General features: G+C 39.4%; 1 protein-coding gene across 1 annotated transcript in view; it reads left to right on the top strand.

Moving 5' to 3' along the window:
- The window catches only part of SCGN (secretagogin, EF-hand calcium binding protein), a 59,686-nt gene that overhangs the window by 21,778 nt on the left and 17,564 nt on the right, over positions 1–20,344 (top strand). Inside the window, exons 7-10 of the mRNA XM_004383975.3 lie at positions 8,949–9,004; positions 15,796–15,841; positions 16,085–16,144; positions 17,672–17,740. Of these exons, the coding sequence (XP_004384032.1) occupies positions 8,949–9,004; positions 15,796–15,841; positions 16,085–16,144; positions 17,672–17,740 (231 nt within the window). The remainder of the gene's footprint in view (positions 1–8,948; positions 9,005–15,795; positions 15,842–16,084; positions 16,145–17,671; positions 17,741–20,344) is intronic.

Here is a 20,344-nt window from a genome sequence, read left to right as displayed (position 1 = left end):
TGCCTTTAGTCCATTTACATTCAGCATAATTATTGATAGGTATGAGTTTAGTGCTGTCATTTTTATGGCTTTTTGTGTGTTGTTGACTCTTTCTTCCACTTAATTTTCTGTGCTGAGTCGTTTTTCTTTATGTATTTTCTTTTCATCTTTTTCATTGTTGTTGATTTTGTATTTGCTGAGTCTTTGTATTTTTCATGTTTTTTATTTTGATGTTTAGGATTGTTAATTTCCTTTGCGGTTACCTTAATATTTACCCCTATTTTTCTAAGTTTAAACCAGTCTTTTATTTCTTGATATCGCCTTGACTTCCTCTCTATATGAAAAATCTGTGTCTACATTTGTTAGTTCCTCTTTTTTGTTTTAATGTTGTCATCTTTTACATATTGACATCTCTGTTTCCCTATTTTCAGTGTTTTAGCTTTTATTTATTTTTGTGACTTCCCTATCTGGGTTGATATCTGGTTAGTCTGTCCTGTGTTCTAGTTTGGTTTGTTAGCTGATGTTATTGATTTTCTACCCTGAGGACTTCCTTTAGGATTTCTTGTAATTTTGGTTTGGTTTTTGAAAATTCCCTAAACTTCTGTTTATCTTGAAATGCCCTCATTTTGCCATCATATTTGAGAGACTGTTTTGCTGGATATATAATTCTTGTCTGGCAATTTTTTTCATTCAAGGCTTTATGTATGTCATCCCATTGCCTTGTTGCCTGCTCAGTTTCTGCTGAGTAGTCTGAGCTTATTCTTATTGACTCTCCTTTGTAGCTGACTTTTCATTTATCCCTAGCTGCTCTTAAAATTCTCTTTGTCTTTGGTTTTGGCAAGTTTAATTACAATATGTCTTGGTGACTTTCTTTTGGGATCTACCTTGGGGGGTTTGATGAGCATCTTGGATAGATATCTTGTCATCTTTCACGATATCATGGAGGTTTTCTGCCAACAAATCTTCAACAATTCTCTCTGTATTTTCTGTTATCCCTCCCTGTTCTGGCACTCCAATCACTAATAGGTTATTCCCCTTGATAGAGTCCCACATAATTCTTAGAGTTTCTTCATTTTTTAAAATCCTTTTACCTGATTTTTCCTCAAATAAGTTGATGTCAAGTGCTTTATATTCAGTCTCACTAATTCTGACTTCCATTGCCTCAATTCTACTCCTATGACTTTCTATTGAGTTGTCTAATTCTGACATTTTATTGTTAATCTAGATTTTTGATTGCTGTCTCTTTATGGACTTTTGCATCCAGTTAAATTTGTCATTATGCTGTTCTCTAATCTTTTTAAGTTCCTCTATTGCTTGGTCTGCATTTTACGTTATCTCCTTCCTGAACTCTTGAAGAGTTCTGTATGTTAATCTTTTGTATTCTGCCTCCAGTAATTCCAAGAAATTCTCTTCCTCCAAAAATTTCTTGATTCTTTATTTTGGGAGCTTGCTGAAGCCATCATGGGCTGCCTCTTTACGTGATTTGATATTGACTGTTGTCTCCGAGCCATCAATAAGTTATTAGATTTATTTATTTTAGGTTTGCTTACTGTGTCCTAGCTTCTTGTTTTGTTTTGATACATTCAAATAGGCTGCTTGTGTGAGCTAGTTTGATTATTGGCACGTATGAAGCTCTAATGTCCTGTCACCAGCTGGTTAGATCTGTTACTAGGTATGTGAGCTCCAGAGTCTGCCCACTTCTCCTGTATGGATTCAGCTCAGGTGCTCAGATGGATATCCACCAAGTGTGTGGTGTAGTCTCTCACTTACAGTCCTAGATGGCCATGGGTGATTGGTGTAGGCACAGACATCTGGCTGCAGCAGGGGGTCACATGCTAAGCAAGGCAAGGGGCTGACGGCTGTCCCTGAGTGTCCCGGAGGAAAGCATGTCCCTGTTCCCTAGAGTGCATAGGTAGGTAGGTTTTGCAGCTGGACTATGAGCACCTAATGCTGTTAGCTGTAAGGACTGGGGGACACTTCTTATTCATGGGCCCCTATCACAGGTGGCTAGGTGAGATGGGTGGAGCCACCAGTCCTCAAGCCCCTGATGTGGGTAGGTGAAGACCCTGCTTAATGGGCAGAGCAGCATCAAATGTCACAAACCTGCCACTTCACAGCTGTAACAGTTGAAGTTAGACTTCAGATATATACCCTGTTTTACTGTGGTAATGAGGACCTATGCTGTTGAAATGGGCCTACACAAGTTTATGCAGGGGGAAAGGCACTCAAAGTTTGTGGACCCCTTATGCCTGTGCCTAAGCAAAGGAGCTGTGCCTACCCTTAGTTCCTGGCTTAGGGGAGCCAGCAGATTATTTTTTCTGCAGTTTGTTAAGTTGTTCCCTCTCCAAGGCCAGGAGAATGGCTCAATGATAGTCCTACTTCTGGCCCAGGGGACTCAGCAGTCGCTGAAGCCATCCTGGACCCAGGGCAGGCAGGGAGCAGGGAGGTAAATAGGAGAGAGGTTTTTCCCAAAGGAAGGTGTTTTTGATCCGCATGGTAGGCCAGATGCAAGTACTTATCTTTCGCTGATCGAGGGCTACTTCTCACTGGTTCTTAATGGCCAGGTAGACTGTCTGCCACTGGGTCTCTCCCAATATGGAAAATGCCTCCCGAGTGCTGCTGAGTGCCTCACTGTGCACCACGAGCAGATCCAGCCTGAAGGGCTCCAGCTACTGCTGGGTCAGTTCTGTCAACTCCTCACTGCTTCCAAACCGTCTCTCCGTCCCCCTGCCACTTAGTCTGATTCATCAACTTTGCCTTTGATGGTCAAGGCTCCTAGATTGTCATATATAATCGATTCACTTGTTTTTTCGGGTCTTTGTTGTAAGAGGGAACACTGGAAGCGTCTGATTACTCAGCCATCTTGGTCCTGCCTCCTGGCCTGACGTTTAGTAACCCCATGCACAACTGAACAAAATGCTGCCCATGGTGATCAGTAGGATTTTCACTGATTTTTTGGAAGTAGATTGCTAGGCCTTTCTTCCTAGTTTGTCTTAGTCTGAAAGCCTCACTGAAACCTGTTCAATATCGTAGCAACAAGCAAGCCCCCATTGACAGATGAGTGGTGGCTGCACATGAGGTGCTTTGGCCGGGAGCTGAACCTGGATCTCCCACATGGAAGGCAAGAATTCTACCATTGAACCACATTTATGAAGCTTTCCATTTTGGAAAAATCTGGTAAATGAAAAAAAGGAAAAATTCACTTCTGGTACCTCCCTTTCAATCCCCAGTCTGCATATGACTGCAGCAGAGCATTGACCAATAGGGAAGAGTTAAGTTGTCCCTTTCATCCTTAAATACAGCAATTTCACCTCAAGGCCTAATTGAAATATTTTTGAAAAATCTTCCTGATTGAGATCTTTCCCATCAAGACTTAGTGGCTTAATGCATTTTTCAAAAAGCTGATGTAATGGAGACCCTGTGGATTAGTGGATTACAGAGAAGCAGCAATTCTCGAACTTCAGCAAAAGTGGGACAAGAAAAGGTAGGCTGACAGGGAATTCCAATTTAAATTGTTATAAGATGCTCTTCTCCACAGAGTATTTGTGGTATTTTTTTTCACTGAAAAATACCCAGCTCTTACACTGGGTATTGAGTATTTTAACCATAATAATCAAGTGCTCACTTTATGCTAAGCTCCGTGCAAAGCACTTTTCAAACATCTCATTTAATTCTCACAACAACCTTATGAAATAAGTACTTTTAACCTCTATTTTACAAATGAAAAAAAACTAAGGATTACAGACTTTAACTGATCAAATATGGTAAGAGGTGGAGTGGAAATTAAGATTCCAAACTCTGTTTTCAATGATAGTATTCCTGGCTGAATGTCTAAATGTTAAATTATTTAAAAAAAAAAAATTCAAAGAAGGATGGTAAAGTTCCACAGAGAGATCAAGAAAGAAGGCAATCGTAATAAGAAAGTGAAGAGCAAGAGAGGTAAAGCTGTGTTAGGGGCTTTGGATTCTCAATATTTAAAAGACAACACAGGAGCTTTGACAGCCATGATAGGATTTATTTTCCAAAAAATTTGATTTTTCTCCTCATTAAGTCCCTAACTAATCCTAAAAATTGACATCTTATTAAACACAAAATAGGGGACAAATTAATGAAAAACAATGGGAAACAAAAAAGGGTTCCACAAAGTTGTTCTGAAGAAGAGAGGAATGCTGATTAATTCGGGGAAAACAGAAGAGGGAGAAGAATGACTTGTGGCTGTAGAAAGCTCCCCTCCCCTAAAAAAAAAAACAAAAACAGTTGCCATCCAGTTGATTCTGACTCCTGGCAACACCAGATGTGTCAGAGTAGAACTGTGCTCCATAGAGTTTTCAGTGGCAGATTTTTTGGAAATAGATCACCAGGCCTTTCTTCTGAGGTGCCTCTAGGTGGACTTGAACCACCAACCTTTCAGTTAGCAGCTGAGCATATTAACCATTTGCACCACCCAAGGACTCTGTAGAAAGCCCCAGAGGTCACTTAATTCAAACCACCCATTATAGGGAGTAGGAAAGGGCAAGGAGGAGACATGTAGACAGGTCAGAAGGTCAATACATGGCTAAAAAGATATGATGCACATCACACATCAGTCCAGCAGCCTTAGTTCTCCAGAGCCCTTCTCTTTACAGCACTCATGTATAATTTTTTTTATTGTTGTTGAAGATATACACAGCAAAACATACACCTATTCAACAACTTCTACATGTACATTCAGTGATGTTTATTACATTCTTCAAGTCTACCATTCTCACCCTCCTTTTCTGAATTGTTCCTCCTTCATTAACATAAACTCATTGTCCCCAAACTTCCTGTCTAAACTTCTGAGATGCTGTTGTCAATATGATCCCATATAGCTAGTTCTTACCTTAAAAGGATTTTGTGATGATGAAATGAAATAACATATGGTCACTATTATAGTTTTAAAGACTAAGAAGCCATGACGACCCAAGCAAAAATGCTAAACATTCAAAATTCACCAAAGGCTATATTTCCAAAGTTCCTTGGGTGGTGCAAATTATTTAGGCTTCACTACTAACCTAGAGGTCGATGATTCAAACCTACCCAGCAATGCTGCAGAAGAAAGGTCTGGACATCTGCTTCCATAAAGATTATAGCCAAGAAAACCCTATGGAGCAGTTCTACTCTGTAATACATATTTACAAAGACAGACATGTTTATGATCAACTTTCTCAGTCACTGGGACTATGAACTCTTAGGATCCTACTCTTTCTTCTTACTTATAAAATTAGTCATTTTCTGAGACTTCCTTTTCCCATCATCAACTTCGGGGGAAGAGAAAAAATCTTGTTAAATTCAAATAACTAGATTAGTAACAGCTACTAATCTGCTGTTTCAAAATGGCCTTTTGTGGAAGAGTACTCTAGTGTGGGTTGCAGGGAATTCACAAATGGTCCAGTGTTGTGGTGTGTGAGTGTCACCTAACTGGGGAGTCCTGAATACCTTTTGCTACTGCTTAGTAGCCAAACAGCATCCCTTGAGGAGGTGCTGACCATCAATTACTCAGAGAAGACATGTAAGTGCAGATGCACCTAAGGCCCCTGAACCTCCCAGAACTCAGTTCTCCCATCAGCCACACTGGTGCCTGCTCCTAAGGACTCTACTCACAATAACAGGGACAGTGGTCAGCATCACTTTTACTCTTCTTCAACTGCTTTGACAAAGTCTTGAAATTGTTACTTAACTTTCAGAGCTGGAAGGACCTACGTAGACCCTTAACCATTTAGTCAGTGGTTAAGGAGTACTGGGTGGCATAAACAGTTAAGTGCTTGACTACTATCTGAAAGGTTGGCAGTTGAAACCCACCCAGAGGTGCCTCAGAAGAAAAGCTTGATAATCTGCTTCCCAAAGGTCACAGCCTTGAAAATCCTGTGGAGTGCAGTTCTACCGGGGTCGCCATGAGTTAGAAAAGACTAGACAGCAACTGCTCTGGTATCCAAGAAACTCTGGGTTCAGAGGCAATACTTCAGGAGTGAGAGGGAGCCTAGAAGGTTAGCTTTTAACCCTCTCCCACCAACTACTAGTATAGTTCCACTTTGATGTTTTATTCATTACGGTACTGTGCAAGATTTAATTAGAAGAATAGTGTTCTGCGGATGAGAAAAGTTTTAAAATTATTGACATAGTTATAGCTGAAGATGCTGAGCCCAAAGAGGCAATATGTCTTGTTTAATGCCACACAAGGACTGATTTCTGGTCTGGTATACCAGGTATACTCCAGGCTTTCCTCATTAAGAAGATGTCTTCTACTCAAAGAGGCCCTAGAAAACTAGAAGAGTAGCTACAGGGGAGTATGTGTCCTATTCATCCCCACATGTACACACACAGGTGATTTTTCTTTTCTGATTCTGATCCTTAAATGAGCCACATAGCCAGTCTTGTGGTGGACAGAACATAATTCACCATATTGGTGTTCAGTTCTTCCCCCAAGCCAGTGTTGAACGAAAGACCATTTTTCCCTTTGAGGAAGTTGACACAGCAATGGAGACAGGTACATGTCTTTCAAGGCGAGTTACTTATCTACCACTTGCTTAAAGCTCACAATAATCTAGCTTTCTATTAAGATAGAATCCCTTTGAATGATGGCGTCACAGAAAAAAACTCAAGGACCATTCCCCAGCAAAGTCTATCAGTATCAGACTTTTACTGGATGTAGCTTTTATGCTTAAAACGTATGATTAGACGTGTACTATATTCAATGTATTAAATTGTAACCTATTTAAATAGACTCTGCAATACACATTTTTGAAGCCAAAATTTGGGGAGAATGGGCTTTCCTATTAATTTCAAGTATTAAAGATAAAATAGATTTTCAGAAAGAGGAAGGATGAGGTATTGGTATGTTTTAATGCAAAAATATCTTGAACATATTCTCAGATTCTCTCACTGCTTCTTTTTACCTGTACAACCTTCTCCTATAGGTATGTTTAGAGATGTTCAGCTACATCAAATTTTGTAAAGTCACAAAATTCACTCACTACAGCTGAGATATGTAAAGAAAATGTATCTCCTCTATTTTGCCTAAACCAATCTAGTCTTTCAGATTAGTGGTTAGCGGAGAAATTTTTAACTTTCTCTTCTCTTTTGTTTAAAGCTTTGTTGTTGTTGTTGTTAGTTGCTGTCGTCAAGTTGGCTCCAACTCACGGAGCCAACCCATATACAACAGACTGAAATATTGCCTGGTCCAGTGCCATCTTCATGATCCTTGGCATGCTCAAGTTCATTTGCAGCCACTGTGTATTTTGAGTATCTTCCAATCTAGGGGGCTCATCTTCCAGCACTATATTCTTTTGTGATTCATAGGGTTTTCATTGGCTAATTTTTGGCAGTAGATCACCAGGCCTTCTTCCTAGTCTGTCTTAGTCTGGAAGTTCTGCTGAAACGTGTTCATCATGGGTGACCTTGCTAGTATTTGAAATACTGGTGGCATAGCTTCCAACACCAGAGCAACACACAAACTACCACAGTATGACAAACTGACAGACGGGTGGTAGGTTTAAAGCTTAGTATGACATAATTGTTTAGACAGCCCCTTTGGACAATGTTAAGTCTCTCTTCAAAGGGAAAAGCTCAGCCTCTTAGATTTTTTTCAATCAACTTCGTCCAAACAAGACTCTTCTCCAAAAATGGCATCCAGGTAAATAAGGGGATAGAAGTGGTTTATGGGACCTCACGGTGGAGGGGAAGAGTTGAGGTTCCTGAGCACATTACCCTGACTCCTCTGGTCTCCAGAGTGATGCCCTTTAACTATTCAGTTGCTGCTACCCTGCTGGCATTCATGGCTAAAGTCTGTTGAACCCATGGTCCATGCTCTTGGCTCTTGCAACTCTCCCAGGAAGTAAAGGCTCTTGCTAATCCAGCCATCCTTTAACTCTCGCTGGATGCAGATCACTAATTCTCTGCCACATCCTCCTTCCAGCCTGCTGGCCCCAATGGCCTACCCTACCCTCTGTTCAAGCATTGTCTCACACTGACACAGCTAGCACCATGGAAGGCCCACTGGCTCTTGACTCAGCATCCACACCACATGGATACTAAGAGTGTCTTGGGAAAGCTAAGCCATAGCAACTCTCTCTGCCTAGTGTTCTTTATCTAAGGTTCCTCTCCCTCCAAGGTCCCCTTTCCAGTAGTTAAATTATACATCTAGTTTACTTTCCTATCTCTGCCTTTCTCTCTTTTCCTTCCTATAATCCTCTGGGACCTAGAGAAGGAAGGCTTTCCCCTGTATCATATCTTCCTCAACTCTTCTTGCCTTCATGGAAAGAAAAAGATATTTCTTTTCTACACTATAGGAAGTACTCTATGATATGAGTGCACTAGGCTTGGTTGTTAATATGCTAAAGAGGAAGATAAATTTTTTTAAAGAAAACGCTGTCTCAAAGCAAGAACCAAGACTTCAAGCTTATAATCATTATGCAAGATCCTATTATGCGTGTCAGCAACTGTGGCTATCATTATTGCTATACACCAGATAAGTCCCAGCTACATGGTAGGATCCCACTGCCCTGCCTCTTTGAAGTTAGGTGTGGCCAGGGACTTGCTTTGGCCAATAACATTTTAATTAGTGTGTGATTTACTGTTCTTTCTTTCTACCATGGCAAACAGGAATGTTCCAGATAGTGGCTGCTTTGTCGCTCTGGGTTCCAGAATGTAGAAGACATGGGGTAGAACTCCCAACCAACACTGATACTCGTGTGACAGGAATAAGAAATAACTTTTGTTATGTTAAGCCTCTGTGATCTGGGAGGTTTAGTGACTATGACCCATAACACAGAAGTTGACATGCATCCCTTCTGTAGCAAATCCTAATCTTCTCCCAGGTAGATGGATTCCTCAACCAGTTTAGGCAAATATTGTGTAATCTGAAGAGAAAAATAGGAATGTGCTTTAATAACTTTCAAAATGAATCCCTATCACAACTATTTCTTACAACCATTTCCACTTCTGCTTTCCAGATGAAGATCTTTGACAAAAATAAAGATGGACAGTTGGATCTTAATGACTTGGCCAGGTAAGTAGTGTGGGCATGAGGCCATAGATTCAGAAATACTTTCCACAGGAGTTTGATGATATCACATCCTTTTTTTTTTTTTTTTTGAAGAGCAGAGATCAAGTCTATCCTGGTGTCTTGGTCATCTAGCACTGCTCTAACAGAAATACCACAAGCAGATGGCTTTAGCAAAGAGTTTATTCTCTCACAGTCCAGTAGGCTACAAGTCCAAATTCAGGGCATCAACTCCAGGAGAAGTCTTTCTCTGTCAGCTCTGGAGAAAGGTTGTTGTGATGCATCAGTCTTTCCTTGGTCTGGGAGCTTCTCTGTGCATGATCCTCAGGTCCAAAGGATGTGCTCTGCTCCTGGCACTGCTTTCTTGGTGGTATGAGGTTCCTATGTGTCTCTGCTCGCTTCTCTCTTTTATATCTCAAAAGAGATTGCATTAAGAAACACTATCTAATCTTGTCAACCTCATCAGTATAACCTCATCACAGTGATAGAATTTACAGCACATAAGGAGATCACATGTAACCTCATCATAGTGATAGAGTCTACCACACGTAAGGAAATCACATCAGATTACACAATCATACAACACTGGGAATCATGACCCAGCCAAGTTGATAGATATTTTTGGGGGACACAACTCAATTCATGACACCTGGAGTCTTAAAGAGTAGATATTTCTTACCCAATAAGCCACAGTTGTTCTGAATACTTTGGAGGTAACAGATTGCTTTGTGAAAATAATGAAACAACTACCACCAAAATGCATAGCACACAAAATTTTTATAAAGCAGGCCCTGTCTTCAAAGAACACAAAGGACATTTATGGTCCTAAGTTTGGATCCCATGATATGAAGAGTCCTAAATTCTACTCAGTGTTGAACAGTTAGTACAGGACAGCCAACAACTGAGCCAGACTCCAGCTGCACTCTCTGGTCTGAGTGCTGGTGTCTCCTCAGTGGACACCAAGAGCCCAAAGGCTGGAAGTAGAGAGGAAAAGATAAGTTCATAAGTGGCCCAGTGTCTGTGGAAATGCTGAATGTGGGTCTGGTATTATAATGATGTGTCTGGTGGTTCTGCATGGTTTGTCAAGGCCTGCTGACCCCTAAACAATGTGTGGTTGTCCACAAAAAGGACAAAGAGATTCTTAGTAGCTGAATAGAGTTGAAATCATTGCATTGCAGAATACACAGATACTCTTACGGGGGAGCAACTTTAAATGCTAGGTACGTCAAGATTAGGTTGGATGTCAGTTGTAAACTGGACCATGATTGAGGGCAGGCAGTTATATGTGGAAGGTCAGTAGTCAGTATAGTTGGGAGATAGGAATTCTAAGGATAGAGGGTGAGTTTTCAATGACAGGGATTTTACTTGGCAATGTCATGGACAGATCAATACTAGTTTTATCTCTTAGAGGATGTTAACCTGAGTCCAGAATCACTGAGTCCTACACTAGCTGTCTCCTCTCCTGGCAACCAGCCACCTCTGCCAGGTCTGGAAGAGTACCTGCAAAAGAGGACACACCAGGAAGAATCTCTCCTCAGTTATGACCAAGACGTTGACCCCAACACTCTATAAATCTTCCACTCTGGGCCTCATAGGGGCCTCATAGGAGCTATGAGGCAGCCTGTGTGTCTTCCTTAGCTATTTTCCTTACAGCCTTCACCCTAGTTCTGGCCCACTTTGATGGAGAAAAGGCACTGAAAGACCAGTCAGAGGGGGACACGTTTCTCCCAAAGGCCTAGGGCAGAAGGGATTTCAGTCCCCTATTCTTGATTCTACTCCCTGGATACCACCCTGGTTCATTTGACTAATCAAGGCGGGATTCCTCTCAAGTAGAGGTCAATTCTAGGTTCACAGGAGCTCTGAGAGAAAGGCAATCCTAGAAAGAGGGCCCGAAGCACCCAAAAGTTTCTCTCAAAAGATGGAAATCTGGGGGAAAAATAGAGCCTTTAATCTCTTTGCTCCCTTCACCAAAACCACGGTACCCATTTCGTACCCGGGTGCATCAGGTAATGAGAGTGGAGGAGCCTTGCGCTCCCCACTAGAGGCTGGAGTGTGCCACTATCAGTAATGTCCTAGAGCTGCTGCTCTCTACCCTATTCGTCCCAACACTGTCTGACTCCTAAAGTATAATCCATAGACAACATAACCTACTGTATTAGTTCCTGTGATTGCTGTAGCATATTACCATAAATTCGGTGGCTTTAAACAACAGAAACATATGTATTCTCTCACAGTTCTGGAGGTCACAAGTTCAAAACCAGTATCACTGGGCCAAAATCAAAGCAGTCCTCCCTCTGGAGATTCTAGGGGGGAAGATTCATTCCTTGCCTCTTCCAGCTTCTGGTGGTGGCCAGCATTCCTTGGCTTGTGGTCACATCACTCCAATCTCTTCCTGTTAGGTCACATTGTCTCCTTTTCTTCTGTGTGTCAAATCTCCCTCTGCCTCTCTCTTATGAGGATACATGTGATTGCTTTTAGGTCCTACCTAGATAATCCAGGATAATCTCCTCATTTTAATGTCCTTGACTTAATCACATCCATTTGCAAACACCTTTTTTCCAAACAAGGCAATGCTTTGTGATTCCAGGGATTTGGGCCTGATATCTGGTGGGGGAGGGGAGGGGGCATTTTTGGCCTACCACACCTACCTACATACATAATTCTAAAATAGTTAACATAATGTCCAAACTATAAAACCAAGGAGAAATGAAAGGAAAGTAGGTAATAATAAAATAATGTGTATTTCAGTGTGTGAGTGCTTGGTACAACCACAGTGAAGACAGATGCTCGCAGCTTGGTATAGAATCACCATGAATATAGCAGCTCAGATGCCAACTGATACAAGTATGGTCTTTTGGAAACTCATGCATCAAGAGCTCAGTTGCTGGTGATATGATTTTATAAGATAAAAAAATAAGTTTCAGTAGAGTTTCAAATGGAATTAAGTACAATCATCCCTCAATTTACAAAATTCAGTATACCATACAGAAAACTTATGTAATTAGTATACCAAGCAAAAAAATACCTTGGATCTTTGTGTAAATAGGAATTCAGTTCTAAACTCAAATAATTATAAACAGTTTTTTTACATACCTCAAGTCAATTTGAGACATAGGACAATTCTTCATGCTGTAGAATGGTCCATACACTGTAAGACATCTAGCATCCCTGAACCCCAGCTACAAAATGCCAGTAGTGCCCCTTCTCACTGTAATAACCAAAAAGGACCCCCACAGATATTCAGACACCACCTAGGGGCAGTTCTGACAAGGTGGCGCAAATGGTTAACATGCTTGGCTGGAAGTTTGGAAAGGTTGGAAGCTTAAGTCCACCCAGAGGCGCCTTGGAAGAAATACCTGCTAACCTACTTCTGAAAAATCAGCCATTGAAAATGTTATGGAGCACAGTTTTACTCTGACATACATGAGGCATCCATGAGTTGGAAATGATCCAACATCAACTGGTTATGGTTAAAAAACCTAGATGGTAGGGACTATGCCTTAATATCTTGAATAGCTTCTCAACTAGTGGAGTGTTATGTACATAAAAAAAAAAAAAATCCATTGCCGTTGGGTCAATTCTAACTCATAGCGACTCTATAGGACAGAGCAGAACTGCCCCATGGTGTTTCCAAGGAGTGGCTTGTTGATTTGAACTGCTGACCTTTCGGTTAGCAGCCAAGGTCTTTACCATTGTGCCACCAGGGTTCCTGCTATGTACATAAAACCCATTGCCATCGAGTCAATTCAGACTCTTAGCGACCCTACAGGACAGAGTAGAACTGCCCCATAGGGTTTCCAAAGAGTTTCTGGTGGATTTAAACTGCCGACCTTTTGGTTAGCAGCCATAGCTTTTAACCACTAAACCACCAGGGTTTCCATTACGAGGATTTGATAATCCTTGTGGACTCAAGGAGTTAAAGCAGCAATGAACAGAGATGCAAAGCAACAAAACAGTTACTACATTATTTCAAAATCATATCCTAATCGCTGGAATCTGTGAACATTTTGTTACATGGCAAGAATGAATTAAGGTTACAGATGGAATTAGGGTTACTAATCAACAGACCTTAAAATAAAGAGATTATTCTGGATTATCTGGGTAAGCCCAATATGATAACAAATGTCCTTTAAATGTAGAAAACGAAGGCAGACAGTCAGAGTGAGAGAGATTTGAAGCTAGGCTGATGGCTTTGAAGATGCCTTGTTTTTGATCTTAGAGCAAAAGTTTTCAGACTTTTACCGTTAAGTATGACATAAACTGTGGGTATTTCACAGATGCCATTTATCAGGTTGAAGAAGTTTCCTTCCTTTTCCTAGTTTGCTGAGAGTTTGTATCAGGAATGGATGTTGGATTTTGTCAAAATCTTACTGTATCTATTGAGATGATCATGTGTTATTTGTCCTTTATTCTATTAATGTAGTGTATTACATTGATTGATCAGCATAAATCAAACCAACCTTGCATTCCTGAGATAAATAGCACTTGGTCATGGTGTATAATCCTATTTATATGTTGCTGGATTCATTTGGCTAGTATTTTGTTGAGAATTTTTGCATCTATTATTTATAAGGGATATTGGTCTATAGTTTTCTTTACTCGTATGTCTTTGTTTTAGCATGAGGGAAATACTGGCCTCATAGAATGAGTTGGGAAACAGTTTCTTCTCTTTACTTTTTGGAAGAGCTTTGGAAGGCATGGTGTTAATTCTTTAAACATTTGTTGGAATTCACCAGTGAAGCCATGACATGGTCCTTGGCTTTTTTGGGGGAAGTTTTTTGATTACTAACTCAACCTCCCTACCTGTTATAGATCCGTTCAGATTTTCTATTTCTTCTTGAGACAGTTTCAGGAGTTTGTGTCTTTCAAAGAAGTTGTCTATTTCATCTAGGTTATCTGATGTGTTGGAATACAGTTATTCATAGTATTCCCTTATAATCCCTTTTATTCCTATAAGATCATTAATGATGTCCCTGCTCTCATTTTTTATTTTAGTAATTTGAAACTTCTTTTTTGTGTCAGTCTAGCTAAAGTTTTGTCAATTGTGTTGTTCTTTTCAAGGAACCGACTTTTGATTTTGTTGATATTGTCTATTGTTTTTCTATTATCTATTTCAATTATTTCTGCGCTAATATAATACTTTCTCATTTCTGCTTGCTTTTGAGTAATTTTCTCTTCTTTTTCTGATTTCTTTAAGTGGAAGGTTATGTTATTGATTTGAGATCTTTCATCTTTAATGTATTAGTTTACAGCTATAAATTTCCCTCGAAGCACTACTTTCACTACATCACATTTTGATATGTTGTGTTTTCATTTTCATTCATCTCAATGTATTTTCTAATTTTCTTAGAAAGTTAAACACAATTTTGTAAGCAATAACAACAATTTTCTTATCTAGAGACTGGTAAGGCTCAGAGTGGACTCAAGGGACTAAGGGTCATTGACTCAAAGTTTATAAAAGTTGTCCATGAGCCTGAAAGAATTGTATAACTGAAGACTGTATAACTGAAGTTCACATCGATCGATTGACATGATGTTTTCTCCATTTTTTATTTAGGAGTATGTTTTTTAATTTCCATATATTTATGAATTTCCCAAAAGTTCTTCTGTTATTAATTTCTAATTTTATTTCATTATAGTCAGAAAACATACTTTGTATGATCCAATCCTTTTAAATATGATCTATCCTGAAAAATGTTTCATGTGTAGAACATTGAGAAGAATGTGTCTCCTGCTGTTCTTGAGTGGTAGGTTCTAATAGATGTTTGTTAAGTTTAGTGGGTTCATTGTTCAAGTCTTCTATTTCCTTGTTGATCTTCTGTCTAGTTGTTCTATCCATTGTTGGAAATGGAGTATTGAAGTCCCCAACTATTACTGCCGAAGTTTGTATTTCTTCATTCAACTCTGTCTGAGCATGTGCATAGCCCTGGGCATGGGCACAACTCTACACAAGTGTGTCACCTTCTAGATTTCCAGAAATGTGTTGAAGCTTATCAAATCCCCTATGTACATCACATTCTGCAGCTTTTCCTTTCAAGCGTTTTGGTTATCCTATTGTTTGTTTGAACTCTTACCCACCGCCTCAGTCAATTGTGATCTTATGCAATTGCCTCTAGTTGTTTTTGACAAAGGCCCTCTGGGAAAAGACTTCTCACACTGGGCAAGCTCTGAATTAGGTCAAATAAAGACAGCCTTGTAAATCCATCTTCCCAGGCAACCATCAGATAGGTCAAATAATGGTACTTTTCTGGGAATTAGGCTTTGAAGAAGGTCAAACCCTGTTTAGTCTTCTCCAGTGGCTGCTAGCTGCTAGTTTTGCCTATGATTGTGGGCTATTGGTTTTCAAGACTATCATTGAACTGAGGAGGGAGAGATATGGAAGTAGGGCAAGTTAAAATGCCACAAAACTTGCTGTTTTTACCAAGCTTCAGTCATTTTTCCCTGAATAAATGCTCCCCAGATTGCTATAAGCTTTTGGTTAATTTTCAGAGTTCTGAAAAAGTTGATTCTGACCATTTTTTCCAGTTTTTTTTTTAAATGGGAGAGAGAATTTTCAGAGGTCTTTATTCCACCATCTTCCATCAAGATGAATTTTTAAAAGTCACTCTGTGGACCATTAATCCCTATGAGAGCCCCAATCAATTTCTTTTTCTAACATACAAATTCCTATTTTCAAGCACCTATTCTATTGTGCAGGATAATATGGAAATTGCCTGCCCTTTCCTCACACTGGAGCTTTGAATTTATTTGTAAGTGAGAGCTGACAGATAATCGTGTGCATTTTCCTCCCCATTTAGGATTCTAGCTCTTCAGGAAAACTTCCTTCTTCAATTTAAGATGGATGTAAGTGTTGACATTTCTCTAAATGAGTTCCTGTCATTCTTGTTTCTCTAAAGATCTGAGAGAGAGAAGGGAAGGTATTTATTTATCTTGGCTTGAACATATCTAGAGACTGACAAGGCTCAGAGTGGTTTTAAGGGATTAAAGGTTATTGACTCAAAGTTTATAAAAGTTGCTCCAGAGCCTGGAAATTGTACAAATGAAGTTCACATTGCTAGATTGACATGATGCTTTCTCCGTACACAGGCTTGTTCCACTGAAGAAAGAAAGAGAGACTTTGAGAAAATCTTTGCTCACTATGATGTTGTAAGTATGTCTCTTCATACTGTGCTGGCCATCTGCAGGCAGAAAACTTGTATAGTCCCTGAGTGTGGGGTCATCCTACCCATGGACCCTAAACTTTTATGATGAATTGTGATCCCACATGTATGCTGGTACATCAAGGTACCCTCAGCTTCTCTATCTAAATTCTGCGAACTAAGTATAAATGGTCAATGCAATGTTTATGGCTGAGAAGAGAACGAAATCACAATGTTTGTTTTTGTTCCTTGGTTTCAGACTAAGAGAAAGTTTCTCCTTCTTGGCCTCCATCTAAAATGGTGTGCTGAAAAACCAAACCAAACCAAACAAATAAATAAACAACAACAAAATACATCCTATTCAAAGACATAGCAGCAAAGTCACGCCTATTTAGCATAAAAATTATTTCTTTCATAGGACTAATTATTTGGTCCTACTTTCGAGGAGAAAAAATAATAATTCTAAAGCACGTAGTCTGGCATAGGGATTGAATTTCTAGAGGACAAGGTAGGAAAATGCAAGAAGGAAGAAAAACATAGAGAAAGTTGGGAAAGATCATAAGAGATCTAATCAGACTGGATCTCATGTGTTGTGTTCTGAGCAGTAAAGAGCATTGCCTGTGAGAGGCAGCAGAGTGTAGTGGTTAAGCATGTGGCCTCTGTGATTAAACTACCTGTGTTTGAATCCCAGCTTATTAGCCAGATGGTCATGGGCAGATTCCTTAACCTCTCTGTGCCTCAGTTTCCTTATATGTAAAATTAGAGTGGTGAGTATAACAATAATACTTATCTCATGGGGTTGTTTTGAGAATTAAATGAGCTCATGTTTGCAAAGCTCTTAGAACGGGGCCTGGTACATAGTAAGTACTAGATAAAATTTGGTAAATACACTAATAAGGAAACAAAATTTTAGAAATCATATGTTAAAGATTCAGAATTAATGAAACTTGAATAGAATGGATGAAACTTTAGGAAAGAAACAAATTATTTAATATGTATTATATTTTATAGACATTCATATTTGCATGGGTTATTAAATGGGTAGAAAAATAATTGTCTTATGTTCAGACCAAGTGATAACTCTAATATGCTCACTCAATCTATTCTCTCCTGATTTAAAATCTATACTTTTATAATAATCAAATCATTTATTGCCAAATCCTAAAGCAAAATTTAAAAAATGTCAATTTATCCTTAAAAGGATCAACATGATGTGAAGTTAACACTTTGCTGAATCAAAGCCCAGTACTTGGAAACCAAATAAAGTCAATATATGCCATATAAATGCTATTTGTAAGAGCCAAGGAGCTCAAAACTACTGCTTCCCATTTGGCTACATGAGGGGAGTTATTTACAATGAATTCTTTAATTCATTTGGAGCATTCACATTCTACACAAAGAACATATGTTGGAACACGCCATTTCTGAATCTGTTTGCACTTAGAATACTGATTTGGTCCATTTGCCTAGTTTATTCCTTAGCTTTATGACTTAAGAAAATAATATTTGCATGATTGGATCTTTTTTCTTTCAGAGTAAAACTGGAGCCCTAGAAGGCCCAGAGGTGGATGGGTTTGTCAAAGACATGATGGAACTTGTCAAGGTGATTCCATGAGTCTGTGTAGATGATTCCTATTATGAAGAGAGGTTACCATTTAGATTGATTTCTTTATTTTTGAGAATTTATGGTGCTGAAGATTAATTCCAGAGAGAAAACTTGGGAACATAGTTTATTTAACAACTTTGAGATCCCATGAAACCCAACAAATCTCCCTTTTCTCTTAAAATCATTTGTAGTTTAACTTAAATGACACCCACCATAGCAGTGCTCTCTCTTTTTTAATCATCATTTACAGGTCATCTGTGCAACCAGAGGAACTGAGTGCCATTGTCTATCTTACTGTTTTATTTTTAGATTACAGAAAGTCCTTTTCCCCTTTAGACTTGATTATTAGAATAAATAAAACTTTTAATTTAATTTTCATGTAATACAGTCTAGATTTGGGATTACAATGTTTTCTTGTGGGCCTTCACTAACAGCTAGTTTAGAAAGACATTGCTATAGTTAAAGCTGATACAATTTAGTTTACATCTCTATCACAGAGCTGTTTTAAGTAGGTAAACCACAACCAAACCTGTTGCCATTGAGTTGATTCCGACTCATGGCAACCCCATGTGTTACAGAGTAGAACTGCTACATAGGATTTTCTTTGGCTGTAATCTTTTTTTCTTTTTTTTTTTTAAATTAAGGGACAGTTTTCTGTAATCCAGAGGTAAAAAAAAATGCAGTGTTTCTCATCTTTACAGTTTGTCTTATCAGAGTTACATGCATGGTTATAGCAGTTTTTGGAATTTGTGATGGGTCTATTACAATTAATGAGCATGGTTCCTCCCCTATGGCTGACATTTTGATATTAGACTTCCAGCAGTGAATTCTTTTTTTTTTTTAAATTTTTTCCGATACAAAAATTTATACATACATTGTTATGTGACTCTAATTGCTCTCCCCATACTGTAACAGCACACTCCTCCTTTCCACCCTTGATTCCTCATGTCCATTCAACCAGCTCCTAACCCCCTGTGCCTTCCCATCTCACCTCCGGACAGAAGCTGCCCATTTAGTCTCTTGTATCTACTTGAGCTAAGAGGTGCACTCCTCATAAGTATCCCTTTATGTCCCACAGTCCAGTCCAATCTTTGTCTGAAGAGTTGGCCTCGGAAATTCTTTTAGTTCTGGGCTGATAGAGAATCCAGGGGCCAGGCTTTCCGGGGTTCCTCTAGTCTCAGTCAGACCATTAAGTCTGGTTTTATTATTAGAATTTGAGTTCTGCACCCCACCTTTCTCCTGCTCCATCCGGGACTCTCTGTTGTGTCCCTGTCAGGGCGGTCATTGGTGGTAGCTGGGCACCATCTAGTTCTGGTCTCAGGCTGATGAAGTCTCTGGTTTATGTGGTCCTTTCTGTCTCTTGGGCTAATACTTTCCTTGTGTCTTTGGTGTTCTTCATTCTCCTTTACTCCAGGTGGTTGGGACCAACTGATGGATGCTTGCAAGCTTTTAAGACCCCAGACGCCACTTACCAAAGTAGGATGCAGAACATTTTCTTAATAAGCTTTGTTATGCTAATTGACCCAGAAGTCCGCTGAAAGCATGGTCCCCAGACTCCACCCCTGCTACTCTGTCCCTCGAAGTGTTTGACTGTATTCAGGAAACTTCTTAGATTTGGTTTAGTCCAGTTGTACTGGCTTCCCCTGTAGTGTGTGCTGTCCTTCCCTTCACCTAAGATAATTCTTATCTACTATGTAGTTAGTAAATAACCCTCACCCTCCCTCCCCACCCTCGGAACCATCAAAGAATGTTTTCTTCTGTGTTTAAACCTTTTCTTGAGTTCTTATAATAGTGGTCTTATACAATATTTGTCTTTCTGTGACTGACTAAATTCACTCAGCATAATGACCTCCAGAATCCTCCATGTTATGTTTCATGACTTCATCGTCGTTCTTGTCTTTGCGTACGTAGTATTCCATTGTGTGGCTATACCATAATTTGTTTATGCATTCGTCTGTTGATGGGCACCTAGGTTGTTTCCATCTTTTTGCTATTGTGAACAGTGCTGCAGTGAACATGGGTGTGCATACATCTATTCGTGTGACGGCTCTTACTTCTCTAGGATATATTCCAAGGAGCAGGATTGCTGGATTGTATGGTACTTCTATTTCTAGCTTTTTAAGGAAGCGCCAAACGGATTTCCAAAGTGGTTGTACCATTTTACATTATGATCAACAGTGTATAAGTGTTCCAGTCTCTCCACAACCCCTCCAGCGTTTATTATTTTGTGTTTTTTGAATTAATCCTAGCCTTGTTGGGGTGAGATGATATCTCATTGTAGTTTTCATCTGAATTTCTCTAATGGCTAATAATTGTGAGCATTTCTTCATGTGTCTGTTAGCCACCTGAATGTCTTCTTTGGTGAAGTGCCTATTCATACCCTTTGCCCATTTTCTAGTTGGGTTATTTGTCTTTTTGTTGTTGAAGTTTTGCAGTATCATGTAAATTTTAGAGATTAGATGCTGATTGGATTTGTCGCAGCAAAAATTTTTTTCCCAGTCTGTAGGTTGTCTTTTCACTCTTTTGGTGAAGTCTTTTGATGAGCATAAGTGTTTGATTTTTAGGAGCTCCCAGTTATCTAGTCTCTCTTCTGGTGCTTGT

This window comes from Trichechus manatus, unplaced genomic scaffold, assembly GCF_000243295.1.
Source record: "Trichechus manatus latirostris isolate Lorelei unplaced genomic scaffold, TriManLat1.0 scaffold00115, whole genome shotgun sequence".
Classification (NCBI taxonomy): domain Eukaryota; kingdom Metazoa; phylum Chordata; class Mammalia; order Sirenia; family Trichechidae; genus Trichechus; species Trichechus manatus.
This window is presented reverse-complemented; position numbering and strand designations above follow the sequence as displayed.